General features: G+C 54.4%; 1 protein-coding gene across 1 annotated transcript in view; it reads left to right on the top strand.

Annotated features, from left to right (window-relative positions):
• Window positions 1-17,895, top strand: part of LOC140474767 (amine oxidase [flavin-containing] B-like) — a gene marked incomplete at its 3' end in the record, with an annotated part of 18,609 nt that extends 714 nt beyond the window's left edge. The window contains exons 2-8 of the mRNA XM_072567729.1: window positions 932-1,084; window positions 5,775-5,934; window positions 7,703-7,847; window positions 10,993-11,050; window positions 12,702-12,799; window positions 16,035-16,146; window positions 17,702-17,895. Of these exons, the coding sequence (XP_072423830.1) occupies window positions 932-1,084; window positions 5,775-5,934; window positions 7,703-7,847; window positions 10,993-11,050; window positions 12,702-12,799; window positions 16,035-16,146; window positions 17,702-17,895 (920 nt within the window). The remainder of the gene's footprint in view (window positions 1-931; window positions 1,085-5,774; window positions 5,935-7,702; window positions 7,848-10,992; window positions 11,051-12,701; window positions 12,800-16,034; window positions 16,147-17,701) is intronic.
• Between the last annotated feature and the right edge of the window lie 766 nt (window positions 17,896-18,661).

Raw genomic sequence — 18,661 nt, 5'->3', positions numbered from 1 at the left:
TTCCCATCATTCAGTGCTTCCTTAGCCAAAATCTCCCTCGTTCCTGATTTCCGTCACTTACCCCCAAAAGTGAGTGTCAAAAGCCAGACCCAGTATTTATTTCCTGCTACACCCACCTCCCCCCACTTCATTTCCCACTCCACCCCTCCCCACTGGCGCCCAGTGGGCATTGGGAGCCAACCCCATTGGCTGTGGGGACCTGGTCTGGCCTTCAGGTGACTCCAGACTCACAGCCACTGGGGTTGACTCTCCACCCGCCCCCTTTGGTAAGGGACCCCTCCAGGTCAAGGTGTCATTAGGGAAGGGACAGCAAATGCGGGACTCCCCAATCTCACCACCCCATTGGCTGTGGGGGGGCCTGGAGTCACGTGAAGTCCAGACTGGGTAAAGATGGCAGTTTCCTTCCCTGACGAGCCAAATGGGATTTGACGTGACGATGGATTCGTGGGCATCCTGAGACCGTCGCTTGGAGACTCTCTGTTCCATTGAAATCTCAGCATGTGCTGGGGTGGCATCGGAACCCAGAACATTAGCTGGGTCACCAGAGGAACAGTCCAGCAATAACACCACTGGGCAGATACCAAGGTGTATTGACAAGGTCTCTTCCCCAGGGTAGGCGGGGCCCAAAACTAGAGGGGTATAGGTTATGGGTGAGAGGGGAAAGGGACCTAAGGGGCAACCTTTTCACCCAGAGGGTGGTACGTGTATGGAATGAGCTGCCAGAGGAAGTGGTGGAGGCTGGTACAATTACAACATTTAAGAGGCATTTGGATGGGTATATGAATAGGAAGGGTTTGGAGGGATATGGGCCGGGTGCTGGCAGGTGGGACTAGATGAATTGGGGGTTTCTGGTCAGCATTGAGGAGATGGGTCAAACAGCCTGTTTCGGTACTATGCGATGGCGTGACCTGCCTCTCTCTCCGGTCAACAGGAGCGGAAGTTTGAGGCGGGAGCGCAGGCCGTCAGCGAAACGCTCTCGGAGCGGATTGGGAAGGAACGGATCCGGCTGGGAACGCCGGTGCTCAGAGTGGAACACGGCGCCGAGCACGTGAGGGTCATCAGCGAGGATGGTCAGAGCTTCGAGGTGAGGAGAGACAGGGAGGGAGTCACCTCTCCTCCCTCTCCCACCCCCTGTGGGGAGGGAGCTGGATTAACATCAGTAGGGATACAGTCAGTAACACAGGGCACTGAGGGGGAGAGGGGTTACTGAGTGACAGTGTGGGGGAGCTGGATTAACATCAGTAGGGATACAGTCAGTAACACAGGGCCCTGGGGGGGAGAGGGGTTACTGAGTGACAATGTGGGGGAGCTGGATTAACATCAGTAGGGATACAGTCAGTAACACAGGGCACTGAGGGGGAGTAGGGTTACTGAGTGACAGTGTGAGGGAGCTGGATTAACATCAGTAGGGATACAGTCAGTAACACAGGGCACTGGGGGGAGTGGGGTTACTGAGTGACAGTGTGAGGGAGGGGGATTAACATCAGTAGAGATACAGTCAGTAACACAGGGCCCTGGGGGGGAGAGGGGTTACTGAGGGACAGTGTGAGGGAGCTGGATTAACATCAGTAGAGATACAGTCAGTAACACAGGGCCCTGGGGGGGGGAGAGGGGTTACTGAGTGACAGTGTGAGGGAGCTGGATTAACATCAGTAGGGATACAGTCAGTAACACAGGGCACTGGGGGGGAGTGGGGTTACTGAGTGACAATGTGGGGGAGCTGGATTAACATCAGTAGAGATACAGTCAGTAACACAGGGCACTGGGGGGAGAGGGGTTACTGAGGGACAGTGTGAGGGAGCTGGATTAACATCAGTAGGGATACAGTCAGTAACACAGGGCACTGGGGGGAGAGGGGTTACTGAGGGACAGTGTGAGGGAGCTGGATTAACATCAGTAGGGATACAGTCAGTAACACAGGGCCCTGGGGGGGGAGAGGGGTTACTGAGTGACAGTGTGAGGGAGGGGGATTAACATCAGTAGGGATACAGTCAGTAACACAGGGCCCTGGGGGGGGGAGAGGGGTTACTGAGTGACAGTGTGAGGGAGCTGGATTAACATCAGTAGGGATACAGTCAGTAACACAGGGCCCTGGGGGGGGAGAGGGGTTACTGAGTGACAATGTGAGGGAGCTGGATTAACATCAGTAGGGATACAGTCAGTAACACAGGGCCCTGGGGGGGGAGAGGGGTTACTGAGGGACAGTGTGAGGGAGCTGGATTAACATCAGTAGGGATACAGTCAGTAACACAGGGCACTGGGGGGGAGTGGGGTTACTGAGGGACAGTGTGAGGGAGGGGGATTAACATCAGTAGGGATACAGTCAGTAACACAGGGCACTGGGGGGGAGAGGGGTTACTGAGTGACAGTGTGAGGGAGCTGGATTAACATCAGTAGGGATACAGTCAGTAACACAGGGCACTGGGGGGAGAGGGGTTACTGAGTGACAATGTGGGGGAGCTGGATTAACATCAGTAGGGATACAGTCAGTAACACAGGACCCTGGGGGGGGGAGAGGGGTTACTGAGTGACAGTGTGAGGGAGCTGGATTAACATCAGTAGGGATACAGTCAGTAACACAGGGCACTGGGGGGGAGAGGGGTTACTGAGTGACAGTGTGAGGGAGCTGGATTAACATCAGTAGGGATACAGTCAGTAACACAGGGCACTGGGGGGGGGAGAGGGGTTACTGAGTGACAATGTGGGGGAGCTGGATTAACATCAGTAGGGATACAGTCAGTAACACAGGGCCCTGGGGGGGGAGAGGGGTTACTGAGTGACAATGTGGGGGAGCTGGATTAACATCAGTAGGGATACAGTCAGGAACACAGGGCGCTGGGGTGGGAGAGGGGTTACTGAGTGACAGTGTGAGGGAGGGGGATTAACATCAGTAGGGATACAGTCAGTAACACAGGGCACTGGGGGGGAGAGGGGTTACTGAGTGACAGTGTGAGGGAGCTGGATTAACATCAGTAGGGATACAGTCAGTAACACAGGGCACTGGGGGGGAGAGGGGTTACTGAGTGACAATGTGGGGGAGCTGGATTAACATCAGTAGGGATACAGTCAGTAACACAGGGCACTGGGGGGGGGAGAGGGGTTACTGAGTGACAGTGTGAGGGAGCTGGATTAACATCAGTAGGGATACAGTCAGTAACACAGGGCACTGGGGGGGGGAGAGGGGTTACTGAGTGACAGTGTGAGGGAGCTGGATTAACATCAGTAGGGATACAGTCAGTAACACAGGGCACTGGGGGGGAGAGGGGTTACTGAGTGACAGTGTGAGGGAGGGGGATTAACATCAGTAGGGATACAGTCAGTAACACAGGACCCTGGGGGGGGGAGAGGGGTTACTGAGTGACAGTGTGAGGGAGCTGGATTAACATCAGTAGGGATACAGTCAGTAACACAGGGCACTGGGGGGGGGGAGAGGGGTTACTGAGTGACAGTGTGAGGGAGCTGGATTAACATCAGTAGGGATACAGTCAGTAACACAGGGCACTGGGGGGGAGAGGGGTTACTGAGTGACAGTGTGAGGGAGCTGGATTAACATCAGTAGGGATACAGTCAGTAACACAGGGCCCTGGGGGGGGAGAGGGGTTACTGAGTGACAGTGTGGGGGAGCTGGATTAACATCAGTAGGGATACAGTCAGTAACACAGGGCCCTGGGGGGGGAGAGGGGTTACTGAGTGACAGTGTGAGGGAGCTGGATTAACATCAGTAGGGATACAGTCAGTAACACAGGGCCCTGGGGGGGAGTGGGGTTACTGAGTGACAATGTGGGGGAGCTGGATTAACATCAGTAGGGATACAGTCAGTAACACAGGGCCCTGGGGGGGGAGAGGGGTTACTGAGTGACAGTGTGAGGGAGCTGGATTAACATCAGTAGGGATACAGTCAGTAACACAGGGCACTGGGGGGGAGTGGGGTTACTGAGTGACAATGTGGGGAAGCTGGATTAACATCAGTAGGGATACAGTCAGTAACACAGGGCACTGGGGGGGAGAGGGGTTACTGAGTGACAGTGTGAGGGAGCTGGATTAACATCAGTAGGGATACAGTCAGTAACACAGGGCACTGGGGGGGAGTAGGGTTACTGAGTGACAATGTGGGGGAGCTGGATTAACATCAGTAGGGATACAGTCAGTAACACAGGGCACTGGGGGGGAGAGGGGTTACTGAGTGACAGTGTGAGGGAGCTGGATTAACATCAGTAGGGATACAGTCAGTAACACAGGGCACTGGGGGGGAGTGGGGTTACTGAGTGACAGTGTGAGGGAGCTGGATTAACATCAGTAGGGATACAGTCAGTAACACAGGGCCCTGGGGGGGAGAAGGGTTACTGAGTGACAGTGTGAGGGAGCTGGATTAACATCAGTAGGGATACAGTCAGTAACACAGGGCCCTGGGGGGGGGAGAGGGGTTACTGAGTGACAGTGTGAGGGAGCTGGATTAACATCAGTAGGGATACAGTCAGTAACACAGGGCACTGGGGGGAGAGGGGTTACTGAGGGACAGTGTGAGGGAGCTGGATTAACATCAGTAGGGATACAGTCAGTAACACAGGGCGCTGGGGGGGACAGGGGTTACTGAGTGACAGTGTGAGGGAGCTGGATTAACATCAGTAGGGATACAGTCAGTAACACAGGGCACTGGGGGGGAGAGGGGTTACTGAGTGACAGTGTGAGGGAGCTGGATTAACATCAGTAGGGATACAGTCAGTAACACAGGGCACTGGGGGGGGAGAGGGGTTACTGAGTGACAGTGTGAGGGAGCTGGATTAACATCAGTAGGGATACAGTCAGTAACACAGGGCACTGGGGGGGAGAGGGGTTACTGAGTGACAGTGTGAGGGAGCTGGATTAACATCAGTAGGGATACAGTCAGTAACACAGGGCCCTGGGGGGGGAGAGGGGTTACTGAGTGACAGTGTGAGGGAGCTGGATTAACATCAGTAGGGATACAGTCAGTAACACAGGGCACTGGGGGGGGAGAGGGGTTACTGAGTGACAGTGTGAGGGAGCTGGATTAACATCAGTAGTGATACAGTCAGTAACACAGGGCACTGGGGGGGAGTGGGGTTACTGAGTGACAGTGTGAGGGAGCTGGATTAACATCAGTAGGGATACAGTCAGTAACACAGGGCACTGGGGGGGAGTGGGGTTACTGAGTGACAGTGTGAGGGAGCTGGATTAACATCAGTAGGGATACAGTCAGTAACACAGGGCCCTGGGGGGAGAGGGGTTACTGAGTGACAGTGTGAGGGAGCTGGATTAACATCAGTAGGGATACAGTCAGTAACACAGGGCTCTGGGGGGGAGAGGGGTTACTGAGGGACAGTGTGGGGGAGCTGGATTAACATCAGTAGAGATACAGTCAGTAACACAGGGCCCTGGGGGGGGGAGAGGGGTTACTGAGTGACAGTGTGAGGGAGCTGGATTAACATCAGTAGAGATACAGTCAGTTACACAGGGCACTTGTGACGACGATATTGGACTGTTTTGTTAACACCTCTTTAGCTCGCGACCTGAACGGCGCTAGAACAATGCAGGGCTTGTTTCGCCTTGAGTCTTGCAATGTCTCCAGGTGTGGGGGGCGGAGTGTCAATGGAATTGTTTGAGGGTGTTGTGAGTGGTGGGGGGGGGGAGGGGGGGTGCGTATTCTCTGTGGCGCGGGAGTGTGATATGGTTCTATTAAGCGCCTCGGGTTCAGCCTCTCTGTTTTCACTCTCTCCTGTTTTCTCCATCCTGCGACCTCCCCACCCCCTCCCCAGGGACTCTACGCTATCTCGGCCATCCCTCACGCCATCTTGCCAACGGTTCACTTCCATCCCCCCTTGCCCACTCTGAAGAGGCTCCTGATTAACCGAATGCCAATGGGCTCTGTCATCAAGGTGGTCACCTTTTACAAGACAGCCTTCTGGAAGGAGAAGGGTAAGTGTGCCCTCGTTTGGGGGGGGGGGGTATTTTTCTGAGGCGAGGGGGTGCGTGATGTTTCTTGTTCGCCCCCTGAAGATGGACAGGATCTCCTCTTTCAGGCCGAACAGTTCAGGGGTTCATCACAACAGAACAGACTCACAGACAGAGTCCTACAGCATGGAAACAGACCCTTCGGCCCAACCCGTCCATGCTGATCAGATATCCTAACCTAATCTGCTCCCATTTGCCAGCACCCGGCCCATATCCCTCCAAACCCTTCCTATTCATATACCCATCCAAATGCTTCTGAAATGTTGCAATTGTACCAGCCTCCACCACATCCTCTGGCAGCTCATTCCACACACGTACCACCCTCTGGGTGAAAAAGTTTCCCCTTAGGCCTTTTTTATATCTTTCCAACCCCAGGGAAAAGACTTTGCCTATTTACCCTATCCATGCCCCTCATGATTTTGTAAACCTCTATAAGGTCACCCCTCAGCCTCCAGCGCTCCAGGGAAAACAGCCCCAGCCTGTTCAGCCTCTCCCTGTAGCTCAAACCCTCCAACCCTGGCAACATCCTTGTGAATCTTTACAGAACCCTTTCAAGATAGGATAGTGAAGAAGGAGTTTGGGATGCTTTCCTTTATTGGTTAGAGTATTGAGTACAGGAGTTGGGAGGTCATGTTACAGCTGGACAGGACATTGGTTGGGTCATTGTTGGAATATTGTGTGCAATTCTGGTCTCCTTCCTATCAGAAAGATGTTGTGAAACTTGAAAGGGTTCAGAAAAGATTTACAAGGATGTTGCCGGGGCTGGAGGGTTTGAACTGTAGGGAGCATTCATTTCGAGAGGGTCAGAATAACAGAGCAGGGATGTCCTGCTGAGATTCTGGGCAGACCCCATTTGGAATATTGTGAGCAGTTTCGGGCCCCGTATCTAAGGAAGGATGTGCTGGTCTTTGGAGGGGGGTCCAGAGGGGGGTTTACAAGAATAATCCCGAGGGTGAAGGGCTTGGCACATGGGGAGCGGTTGAGGACTCTGGGTCTGTACCCGATGGGGTTTAGAACGATGATGGGGGTGGGAATCGGATTGAAACGTACAGAATACCGAGAGGCCTGGGACAGAGTGGGGGGGTGGTGGGGAAGGTGTTTCCACCGCCCAGAGAGACGAGGAACCCGAGGGCACAGCCTCAGGGTGAAAGGACGGACTGAGGTGGGGAGGAATTTCTCCATCCGGAGGGTGGGGACTCTGTGGGACTCACGGCCCATCCGGAGGGTGGGGACTCTGTGGGACTCACGGCCCCAGAGGGGTGTGGAGGGGAAGGCATGGAGTGTCTTTAAGGACAGAGAGAGAGAGATAGGTTCCTGATTAGTGAGGGGGGTGGGGGTGGAGAGTTACGGGGTTGAGGAACAGGTCAGCCACGATGGAATGGCGGAGCAGACTCGATGGGCCGAATGGCCCTCATTCTGCTCCGATGTTTCAGATCGTCGGGGTGGGAGGGAGTCACAGCATTCCAGTGACGAGTTTTCGCAAAACCCCCCAGATGTTTACAATCCCTCCCCTCTCAGAGTCAAACCTCCCACTCACCCTCCCTATTCCGCAGCCAGCTCACACAAGGAATCCCAACGTCTACTCCTGGTTGCACCCCCTCCCTACCCCCCCCCCCCCCCACCACCATGTGAGTTGATCTTCTCTGTACCCTCTCTACCCTTCCCCACCCGCCCCCCCTCCTCCACTTCCCCTTCCCCCCACACCCCCCTGTCCCACCCTCCCCCAATCCAGGGTTCAATGGTTGCACTATGTCCGACTCTGGATGTGTTACCTTCAGCATGGATGACACTAAGCCGGATGGGAGTCACCCGGCGATGATGGGCTTCATCCAGGCAGAGACGGCGCGGAGGATGTGCTTGGATACCCCGGAGCGGAGGTCAGTGTGAGCGCCCCCAATCCCCACCTAACCGTGGGGTCCACATGGAGCGAGCGCATCTCATGGGGGTTGGGGATGGAGCTCCCTGGAGAGAGGGAACACTGGGTTGGCCTGCAACATCGAGATCGTCACCTTCCCGATCTCCCGATCCCGAGACGGGGAAGGGAATCGGGGACTCGATGGGGACGATCTCTGGGATTGAACGTTCGGCGGGGGAAGACTGGGGGGGGGAGAGCTGTTCCTCAATGTTCAATCCTTGGAAAACGTGGAGAACTCACAGGAAGTGAGCACTGCGCAGGCTGGAGATCAGAGTCAAGAGTGCGGTGCTGGAAAAGCACAGCAGGTCAGGCAGCATCCGAGGAGCAGGAGAATCGACGTTTCGGGCATAAGCCCTTCATCAGGGAACGTCGATTCTCCTGCTCCTCGGATGCTGCCTGACCAGCTGTGCTTTTCCAGCACCACTCTCTATGATTGAGAACTTAAACCCTAACATACTTGAGGAGCAAATTAAATTGGAATTAAGAATGGAGAGATTTAAAAGGGACCTGAGGGGCAACATTTTCACACCGAGTGTGGTACAACTTATACACTTAATGGTAAGGTTCTAGGGAGGGTTGCTGAACAAAGAGACCTTGGAGTGCAGGTTCATAGCTCCTTGAAAGTGGAGTCACAGGTAGATAGGATAGTGAAGAAGGCGTTTGGTATGCTTTCCTTTATTGGTCAGGAGTATTGAGTACAGGAGTTGGGAGGTCCATGTTGCGGCTGTACGGGACATTGGTTAGGCCACTGTTGGAATATTGTGTGCAATTCTGGTCTCCTTCCTATTAGAAAGATGTTGTCAAACTTGAAAAGGTTCAGAAAAGATTTACAGGGATGTTGCCAGGGTTGGAGGGTTTGAGCTACAGGGAGAGGCTGAACAGGCTGGGGCTGTTTTCCCTGGAGCGCTGGAGGCTGAGGGGTGACCTTATAGAGGTTTACAAAATTATAAGGGGCATGGATAGGGTAAATAGGCAAAGTCTTTTCCCTGGGGTGGGGGAGTCCAGAACTAAAGGGGCATAGGTTTAGGGTGAGAGGGGAAAGATATAAAAGGGACCTAAAGGGCAGCTTTTTCACACAGAGGGTGGTACGTGTGTGGAATGAGCTGCCAGAGGATGTGGTGGAGGCTGGTACAATTACAACATTTAAGAGGATGGGTATATGAATAGGAAGGGTTTGGAGGGATATGGGCCGGGTGCTGGCAGGTGGGACTAGATTGGGTTGGGATATCTGGTCGGCATGGACGGGTTGGGCCGAAGGGTCTGTTTCCGTGCTGTACATCTCTATGATTCTAATGATGACCCTGAAACTGTTGTCACAGAGTTGTCGAAGCCTAAAGCACAGGTTACAGCCCTTCGGCCCATCATCTCCGTGCCAGGCAATAGCATTTTCGGGCATTTGCCCCATTCACCTCAGGTGTCACAAGTGCCCACTGAAATATTTCGTGAGGCTTTCGGTCTCCCACTCTCGGAGGCAGATCTTCCGGATTTCCCGCCACCCTCAGGCAGAATGATTTGTCCCTCACATCCCCTCGGACCTTCCTATCCATTGTGCGCAATCTATGCCCACACCTCCACACCACCGGGTCATCGGTCAACGGGAAACATTTCTTCCTGTATCTCTGCCCCACATCATTTAATCCACCTCGACCGTCTCCCCTCTCAATCTCTCCTGATCTCAGGAGAACAACCCAGGTCCTCCAGTTTCCCTCCCACAGTCCAGGGATGTGCAGGTTAGGGTGGATTGGCCGTGCTAAATTGTCCCATAGTGTCCAGGGATGTGTAGGTTAGGGTGGATTGGCCGTGCTAAATTGTCCCATAGTGTCCAGGGATGTGTAGGTTAGGGTGGATTGGCCGTGCTAAATTGTCCCATAGTGCCCAGGGATGTGTAGGTTAGGGTGGATTGGCCGTGCTAAATTGTCCCATAGTGTCCAGGGATGTGTAGGTTAGGGTGGATTGGCCATGCTAAATTGTCCCATAGTGCCCAGGGATGTGTAGGTTAGGGTGGATTGGCCGTGCTAAATTGTCCCATAGCGCCCAGGGATGTGTAGGTTAGGGTGGATTGGCCGTGCTAAATTGTCCCATAGCGCCCAGGGATGTGTAGGTTAGGATGGATTGGCCGTGCTAAATAGTCCCATAGCGCCCAGGGATGTGTAGGTTAGGATGGATTGGCCGTGCTAAATTGTCCCATAGTGTCCAGGGATGTGCAGGTTAGGGTGGATTGGCCATGCTAAATTGTCCCATAGTGTCCAGGGGATGTGCAGGTTAGGGTGGATTGGCCGTGCTAAATTGTCCCATAGTGCCCAGGGATGTGCAGGTTAGGGTGGATTGGCCGTGCTAAATTGTCCCATAGTGCCCAGGGATGTGCAGGTTAGGGGGGATTGGCCGTGCTAAATTGTCCCATAGTGTCCAGGGATGTGTAGGTTAGGGTGGATTGGCCATGCTAAATTGTCCCATAGTGCCCAGGGTTGTGCAGGTTCTGGTGGATTGGCCGTGCTCAATTGTCCCATAGTATTAGGTACATTAGTCAGAGGTAAAGGTGGAGGAATGGGTCTGTGGGTTTAGTCTTTGTAGGGTCGGTGTGGACTTGTTGGGCCGAAGGGTCTGTTTCCGCACTGCAGAGATTCTAGTAGGGAATCTCTCCTCATCACTGAATCGCTCCAGCCCAGGCAACACCCTGGTAAATCTCTCCAGACAATAATCCTCATTATTTAAGATAATTATTTAATTCAAGATGAAAGTTTTGAGATAGCTACTGAAGTCAAATTCAGCCTGGCCAGGATTGAAACCCCAGCACGGTAGCCACGTCTTCGGCCTAACAGTCGCGCAATAGTGCCACTCGGCCGTCACTTATAAGTGACTCCAGACCGCAGCCAATGTGGGCAATGCCTCAATACCCTCTTAAATGGCCGATGGAGCAATTCGGGGGCAATTAGGGGTGGACAGCAAAGATATAGAGTCTCCGGGGGTATCCAGCAGATTACAAAGGGTTGCAAGGATTGTAAAAATGCACCGATTGCTCGAACCGAACAAATAAATTTTATTTGGAAATCTTCCTTTTTTTTTGTATTTACCTCTCCTTCCCCCAACCCTGTTCCCTCTGTTCCCAGGAAGGCCAGTGTGTGCCAACATTATGCCCGAATATTTAAGATGGAGGAGTTCTTGCATGTGAGTAGCCGATGGTTTAATTCTGCCACCTCCCAGAATTCCCCTCCGTCCGCCCCAGGCTAAGCCAATAGGAGATTGAGGGCAATGGAGGGTGGGAGGTTTGGGCCCAATGTGGGGCAAGTGAGGGGGTGAGATCTGCGGTGTTGGGGTTGGCGGGTCAACGCGGAAGGGTGCATGCTGGGAGTGATGGAATTGGCGTAAGGAGGGGGTGAGAGGGTGAGAGAGTCGGGATTGGGAGGGAGTAGGAGGGGACGCAAGGTTGGGAGGGGGCACCGGGCGGTGTAGGGTGAGCCAGGAGGAAGGGGGGGATGGGGTAAAATGAGTCGACAGATCCCGTCACCCTTTACTGACACAGGGAGACTCCTAGACATTGACCCAGCTCCCTCAGCTCCCTGAGACTCCTGTCTCTGTCAGCCAGGACTCCCTGATTGGAACAGTCAGGGAACACCTATTCTAGAAGGCTGAGTCCACTCTAATGGAGTTGGAGAAATGGAGAGGGGGGTCTCGGTGTCACGGTAGCTCAGTGGTTAGCACTACTGCCTCACAAAACCAGGGCCCCAGGTTCGATTCAGCCTCGGGCGACTGTCTGTGTGGAGTTTGCACATTCTCCCCGTGTCTGCGTGGATTTTCTCCGGGTGCTCCGGTTTCCTCCCACAGTCCAAAGTTGTGCAGGTTAGGGTGGATTCCTGAAGAAGGGCTCATGCCCGAAACGTCAATTCTCATGCTGCCTGACCTGCTGCGCTTTTCCAACAACACATTTTGAGCTCGTGCTAAATTGTCCCATAGTGCCCAGGGATGTGCAGGTTAGGGTGGATTGGCCGTGCTAAATTGTCCCATAGTGCCCAGGGATGTGCAGGTTAGGGTGGATTGGCCGTGCTAAATTGTCCCATAGTGCCCAGGGATGTATTAGTGAGGTGCATTAGTCAGGGGTAAATGGTAAGTCCGAGGACAATGGGTCTGAGTGGACCTGTTGGGCTGAATGGCCTGTGTCCACACTGTAGGTGATCTAATCTGATCTGGTGGAGGTGTTGAAGAGGTGCTGGAGTGTTGAGAGATGAGGGGGGAAGGTGGAGGAATGGAGGCAGCGAGTGAGGTTCCTGCGATTCAAGACACGCAGAAAAGCAGGAGCAGACCATTCGGCCCCTCCTGTCTGCCCCACCATTCAATACAATCATGGTGGGGGGCGGGGGCGGGGGGCGGGGGAGGGCCCCCCCCAACCTGTTCCCACTTTCCCCCAACCCCCCCCCCCCAGTTTAAATCCCCTTTGTCCCCAAGAGCTCTACCCAACTCCTTCTCGCGGACACCCAATGTTTTACGTCTCTTCTGAGGGTGATGGGGTGGGGAGATCAACCAAACCCTCACCGAGGGGGGAGGTGGGTATAGAGGGAGAGGGAGGAGGAGGGGAGATGACTCATTATGAGGTGGTGGGGGGGGGTGACCCGTCAATTTGAGCATCAGACGATGGCAGAGGGAGCTATCTGGTTGGAGAGGAGGCCAGATGAGTGGGTGGAGTTGGGGAATGGTGGATGTGGGACAGCAGGGAGGGTGGGGGTGGGCGGGGGGGAAGGCACTTTTTCTCGAGATGGCCAGAGGCCCGCGCCATGTCTTTGGCCTCCGACCCCTGACCCCTGACCATTTCCTTTCTCTCCAGCCTGTGGACTACGTTGAGAAGAATTGGACAGAGGAGGCCTACTCTGGAGGGTGTTACTCAAGTACCTTCGGCCCAGGGGTCCTCACCTCGTTTGGAGAGTAAGCGAACCTGGAGATGGCGCCCCCTGCGTCCCCTCCCCTGGCTCACAGTGCCCCACACCCCCCCACCCCCACAGACACGCGCTCCTCCTCCTCCCGGGCAGCACCCTGATGAACGCTCCCGGGTCACGTTAGGGCCAAGGAGACCCGTCTTCAATCCCTTCCCATGAGCCTCCGCTGAAGAAACCCAGGAGGGCGGGCAGACCGCCGCTACCCGTGCAGCCAATCAGGGACAACCCGGCCATCAATCATAGCCCCTTCTCCCCTCCCCCTCCCCCCCACACACCCACCCGGAGCTGCCCATTCTCGCGCCTGCACGAAACTTGGCATTCTTGCCAGGCGGGTCCTGAGGCAAGGGCCAGATCTCCCTCGCGGTTTCTCCTTCCCCCCCCGCCGACATGTACATTGCGCCCCACCCCTCGGTGAAACAGCTCCCTTGTTGCAGGAAGGGGTGGGTAGGGGCAGGGATTGACGGGATGTTCTGGCCCCGATGGGAGGGAGGACGCTCCGTCAGCGAGGTGGGGGTTTAAGGAGCAGAGAGGAACAACAGGGAGGGAGAGGGAGAGGGAGAGAGAGAGAGTGAGGGGAGGGAGAGAGAGAGGGGGAGAGAGTGTGGAGAGAGAGAGGGAAGAGAGAGAGAGGAAGAGAGAGAGGGAGAGAGAGAGGGAGCGAGGGATAAAGAGAGAGAGAGGAAGAGAGGGAGAGAGAGAGGGAGGTTCAGGGAGGGGTTGGGGATGTGTGTGTGTTGGTGGGAGAGTGAGGTCGGAGGGATTTTCCAGAGCGTAGGGCCCAGGGGGCTGAAGACACGGCCTCCCCACCTACCACCCCCCACAGCGAAGGAGCCCCCCCACCCTCTCCCTCATGGCCTCTTGGTCAACCAGCTCCGATCGGTTCTGGAGGCCGTTTGTCCCCTCCCCTTCTCGGCCCACATCCTCAGGTCCCTCGTCTCTCTGAGCGGTGGAAACACCTTACCCACCCCCCCCCAGTCTGTCCCAGGCCTCTCGGTATTCTGTACGTTTCAATCCGATTCCCACCCTCCCATCATCGTTCTAAATCCCATCAGGTACAGACCCAGAGTCCTCAACCGCTCCCCATGTGACAAGCCCTTCACCCTCGGGATTATTCTTGTAACCCCTTGGTTCGGCTGAGTTTTCCAGCACGGGAACAGAACTTCGGCCTAACCAGTCCATAATCCCCAACTGACCTAGTCCCAGCTGCCTGCTACTGGCCCATATCCCTCCAAACCTTTCCTATTCATGGATTTATCCAAAGATTTTTTAAATGTTGTAACTGTACCCACATCCACCACTCCCTCAGGAAGTTTGTTCCATACACGGACCACCCTCTGATTCACAATCCTTTGGGAGACATCGTTTCTCCCCAACTCTGTTTTAAATTTACTCCCCCTTATCCTAAGACTATAATACATCGTCCCAGAATGCCCCGCAAGAGGAGGCATCCACTCCACATCGCTTTTTATCGTCTTCAACACCTCCATTTGAGCCCCCCCTTCATCTGAGGAAGGGGCAGCGCTCCGAAAGATTGTGATTTCGGATAAACCGGTCGGACTGGGACCTGGTGTGTCATGTGACGGGCTGACCTTGTTGTCCACCCCAGTCCAACACCGGCACCCCCCCATCGTGGTCTTATAACCTAAACCCCCCCATTCCCGGCAGCATCCCGGTAAACCTCTTCTGGACCCTCTCCAGTTTAATAACATCCTTCCTATAACCGAGTGACCAGAACTGGACACAGTTCTCCAGAACAGGCCTCACCCACGTCCTGATTCTTGAATTTCTGCTTTTCTCTTTTATAAATTCTGCTTTTTTTTTTGACTGGAAGGTGGTTTTCAGTTCTGGCTTCTTTGTATTAGAAATTGGAGTAGCAGAAAGTGAAGGGGGCTGTCAGAGAATACAGCAGAACGTAGGTAGGTTGGAGAGTTGGGCAGAGGAATGGCAGATGGAGTTCAATCCGGGCAAATGCGAGGTGATACATTTCCGAAGATCCAATTCAAGGGAGAACTAGAAGGTAAATGAAAAAGCCCTGGGGAACATTGATGTCCAGAGAGACCTGGGTGTTCAGGTCCATCGTACCCTGAAGATGGCAACGTAGGTCAGTTGGGGTGGTCAAGGTGGCAAACGGCATGCTTTCCTTCATCGGTCGGGGTATTGAGTACAAGGGCTGGCAGGTCATGTGACAGTTGGGTAGGACTTTGGTTTGGCCGCGATTGGAATACTGCGTACCGTTCCGGGTCACCAGATTACCGGAAGGATGTGGATGCTTTGGAGAGGGTGCAGAGGAGGTTCACCAGGATGTTGACCTGGTATGGAGGGTGCTGGCTATGAGGAGAGGTCGAGTAGATTAGGATTATTTTCATTAGAAAGACGGAGGTTGAGGGGGGGGGGGAACCTGATTGAGGTCGACAACTTCATGAGAGGGATAGACAGGGTGGAGAGCAGGAAGGTTTATCCCAGAATGGGGGAGTCAATTACTAGGGTCACGAGTTCAAGGGGAGAGAGGAAAGGGTTTGGAGAGATGTGCGTGGAAAATTGTTTACGCTGAGGGTGGTGGGTGCCTGGAACACATTATCAGTGGAGATGGTAGAGGCGGGCACGATAGCGTCATTGAAGGTGGATCTAGACAGATACCTGTATGGGCAGGGAGCAGAGGGATACAGGCCCTTTAGAAAATAGGTGATAGGTTTAGACAGAGGATCTGGATTGCACAGGCTTGGAGGGCCGAAGGGCCTGTTTCTGTGCTGGAATGTTCTTTGTTCTTTGAGACAGCGGTGCAGAATGGCGGCTTTGCGCACTGTACTCCTGTACTTCAGGATGCGTAACAATGAAAGCTCATTCTAATTCCCACATGGAAGCTTGGGTCTAACACTCTGTCGCTTTCCCTCCCTCTCTCCGTCCATCTCTCCCTCCCTCCATCTATCCCTCCCTCTCCTCTTCCCTCCCTCACTCCCTCCCTCCCTCTCACCCTTCCTCTCTCCGTCCCTCTCTCTCTCCCTCCCTCCATCCCTCCCTCTCTCTCTTCCTCCCTCCCTCTTTCCCTCCCTCTCCCTCCCTCCTCTCTCTCCCTCCTACTCTCTCTCCTTCCATCTCTCCTCCCTTCCTTCTCTCTCTCTCCCTCCTTCTCTCCCTCTCTCTTCTTCCCTCCCTCTCTCTCCCCTCTCACCCTCCCACTCTCTCTCTCTCTCTCTCTCCTCTCCCTCCCTCCCTCTCTCCGCCAGGGCACTGCGCCAACCAGTCGGTAGGATCCATTTCGCTGGCACAGAGTTGGCCAGCCAATGGCCGGGCTACATGGATGGAGCCGTCCAATCAGGCGAAAGGGCTGCCCGGGAGGTAAGAGCCACAGGGCAGGGGAGAGGCAGAAGGGCAGAGTGGTCTCAGGGACGGCCATTAGGGGCTTCAAAGGGAGAGAATCGTTGGCGAGGGGGGGGGGGGAATGAATGGGCTTTGGAGAGTCAGGAAGGGGAGTTACGTTCTGTGAGGGTGACAATGAGATGTTTTTTAAAAATTATTGAACCTATTTTTCCCAATTTACCTGTAATTACACACCCGTGGAGTGAGGTGGGTGGGGGGGGGAGGTCTTGAACCCAGGCCTCCTGGTCCAGAGGTGGGGACACTGCCACTGTGACACAGAAGGGCCCTATTTGCACTTGTTTAAATTTAACTTATTTTTCAAATCAGCTTATTCAGGAGTATTATTACACACCTCTGGTGCAGTGAGGGGGGACGGGGGACTAGAATGAAGGAGTCCCAGTCCAGAGATAGGAACATTACCGCTGTGCCACAGGAGGGCCCTGCTTGCATTTTTTTTTATTTAACTTATTTTTCTAATCCAACTGTTCAGAGTTGTTACTACACACCTTCAGAGCAGGGGGGGATCTTGAACCCAGGGCGAGGAACACTACCACTGTGACACAGGAGGGGCTCTTATAACGATAAATATTATTATAAGTGAGTAATTCACTGCAGGTTCATTGAAAGTGGAGTCGCAGGTAGATAGGATAGTGAAGGCAGCGTTTGGTATGCTTTCGTTTATTGGTCAGAGTATTGAGTACAGGAGTTGAGAGGTCATGTTGCAACTGTACAGGACATTGGTGAGGCCACTGTTGGGAATATTGTGTGCAATTCTGGTCTCCTTCCTATCGGAAAGATGTTGTGAAACTTGAAAGGGTTCAGAAAAGATTTACAAGGATGTTGTCAGGGTTGGAGGAAATGAGCTATAGGGAGAGGCTGAACAGGCTGGGGCTGTTTTCCCCAGGAACATTGGAGGCTGAGGGGTGACCTTATAGAGGTTTATAAAATCATGAGGGGCATGGATAGGGTAAATAGACAAAGTCTTTTCCCTGGGGTCGGGGAGTCCAGAACTAGAGGGGCATAGGTTTAGGGTGAGAGGGGAAAGATATACAAGAGACCTAAGGGGCAATGTTTTCTCACAGAGGGTGGTACGTGTATGGAATGAGCTGCCAGAGGATGTGGTGGAGGCTGGTACAATTGCAATATTTAAGAGGCATTTGGATGGGTATATGAATAGGAAGGGTTTGGAGGGATATGGGCCGGGTGCTGGCAGGTGGGACTAGATTGGGTTGGGATATCTGGGTCAGCATGGACGGGTTGGGCCGAAGGGTCTGTTTCCGTGCTGTAGGTCTCTATGACTCTCCGATTCCTGACCTCTGGCCTCACACAGAGTCCCTGAAGCAGAAGGCCACGGAATCCAGGCCTTTGTTGATATTTCCGACAGGAAGCATCTTCTCTTTGGGCCAACATTGGTCAACCAGACGCGGCCAGCGTTTCAGGAAGGAGGCTGTCACGTCTCTTCACCAGGTCCCTGGCTCCCGTTGACTGGCACAGGCCTCACTCAAACACCCACCGTCTGCTCTGCCCTTTGCAGGTTTTGCGACAGCTCGGAAGGAATGGCTCGGAGGAGATCTCCCAGGCTGAGGCGCCCCTCCCCTTGGATTGTGTGTCCACCCCAGAGGGAGGGTTCTGGCTCGCACGCGTCTTGCCACACCCGCCACACTCCCTCCTACATTTCGGAGGCATCGTACTCGCTGCTGGGCTGGCCTGGTTCTTTCAGTCGAAACTGTGAGGGAACACCCCCCCAAAAAACATAAACTGTGAGGGAACACCCCCCCAAAAAACATAAACTGTGAGGGAACACCCCCCCAAAAAACATAAACTGTGAGGGAACACCCCCAAACATAAAATGTGAGGGAACACCCCCCCAAAAAACATAAACTGTGAGGGAACACCCCCCCAAAAAACATAAACTGTGAGGGAACACCCCCCAAAAAACATTAAATGTGAGGGAACACCCTCCAAAAAAATAATCTGTGAGGGAACACACATCAAAAATATAAACTGTGGGGATGGGGGACACGGAGGGGGATGGGGGACGGGGGACACAGAGTGGGGTGGGGACACGGAGGGGAATGGGGGATGGGGGACACAGAGTGGGGTGGGGACACGGAGGGGAATGGGGGACACAGTGGCGGATGGGGGATGGGGGAAACAGAAGGGAATGGGATGGGGGACACAGAGGGGGATGGGGGACACTGAGGGGGATGGGGATGGGGGACACGGAGGGGGATGGGGGACACTGAGTGGGATGGGGATGGGGGACACAGAGGGGGATGGGGGAAGGGGACACGGGAGGGAGATGGGGGAGGGGAGACACGGTGGGGGATGGGGGACACGGAGGGGATGGGGGACACTGAGGGGGATGGGGGACACTGAGGGGATGGGGGACACGGAGGGGGATGGGGGACACGGAGGGGGATGGGGGACACGGAGGGGGATGGGGGACACTGAGGGGGATGGGGGACACGGAGGGGGATGGGGAACACGGAGG

Source organism: Chiloscyllium punctatum, unplaced genomic scaffold, assembly GCF_047496795.1.
Source record: "Chiloscyllium punctatum isolate Juve2018m unplaced genomic scaffold, sChiPun1.3 scaffold_1173, whole genome shotgun sequence".
Taxonomy (NCBI): domain Eukaryota; kingdom Metazoa; phylum Chordata; class Chondrichthyes; order Orectolobiformes; family Hemiscylliidae; genus Chiloscyllium; species Chiloscyllium punctatum.
The sequence above is the reverse complement of the archived record's forward strand: the minus strand, read 5'-3'. Positions and strand labels throughout refer to the sequence as shown.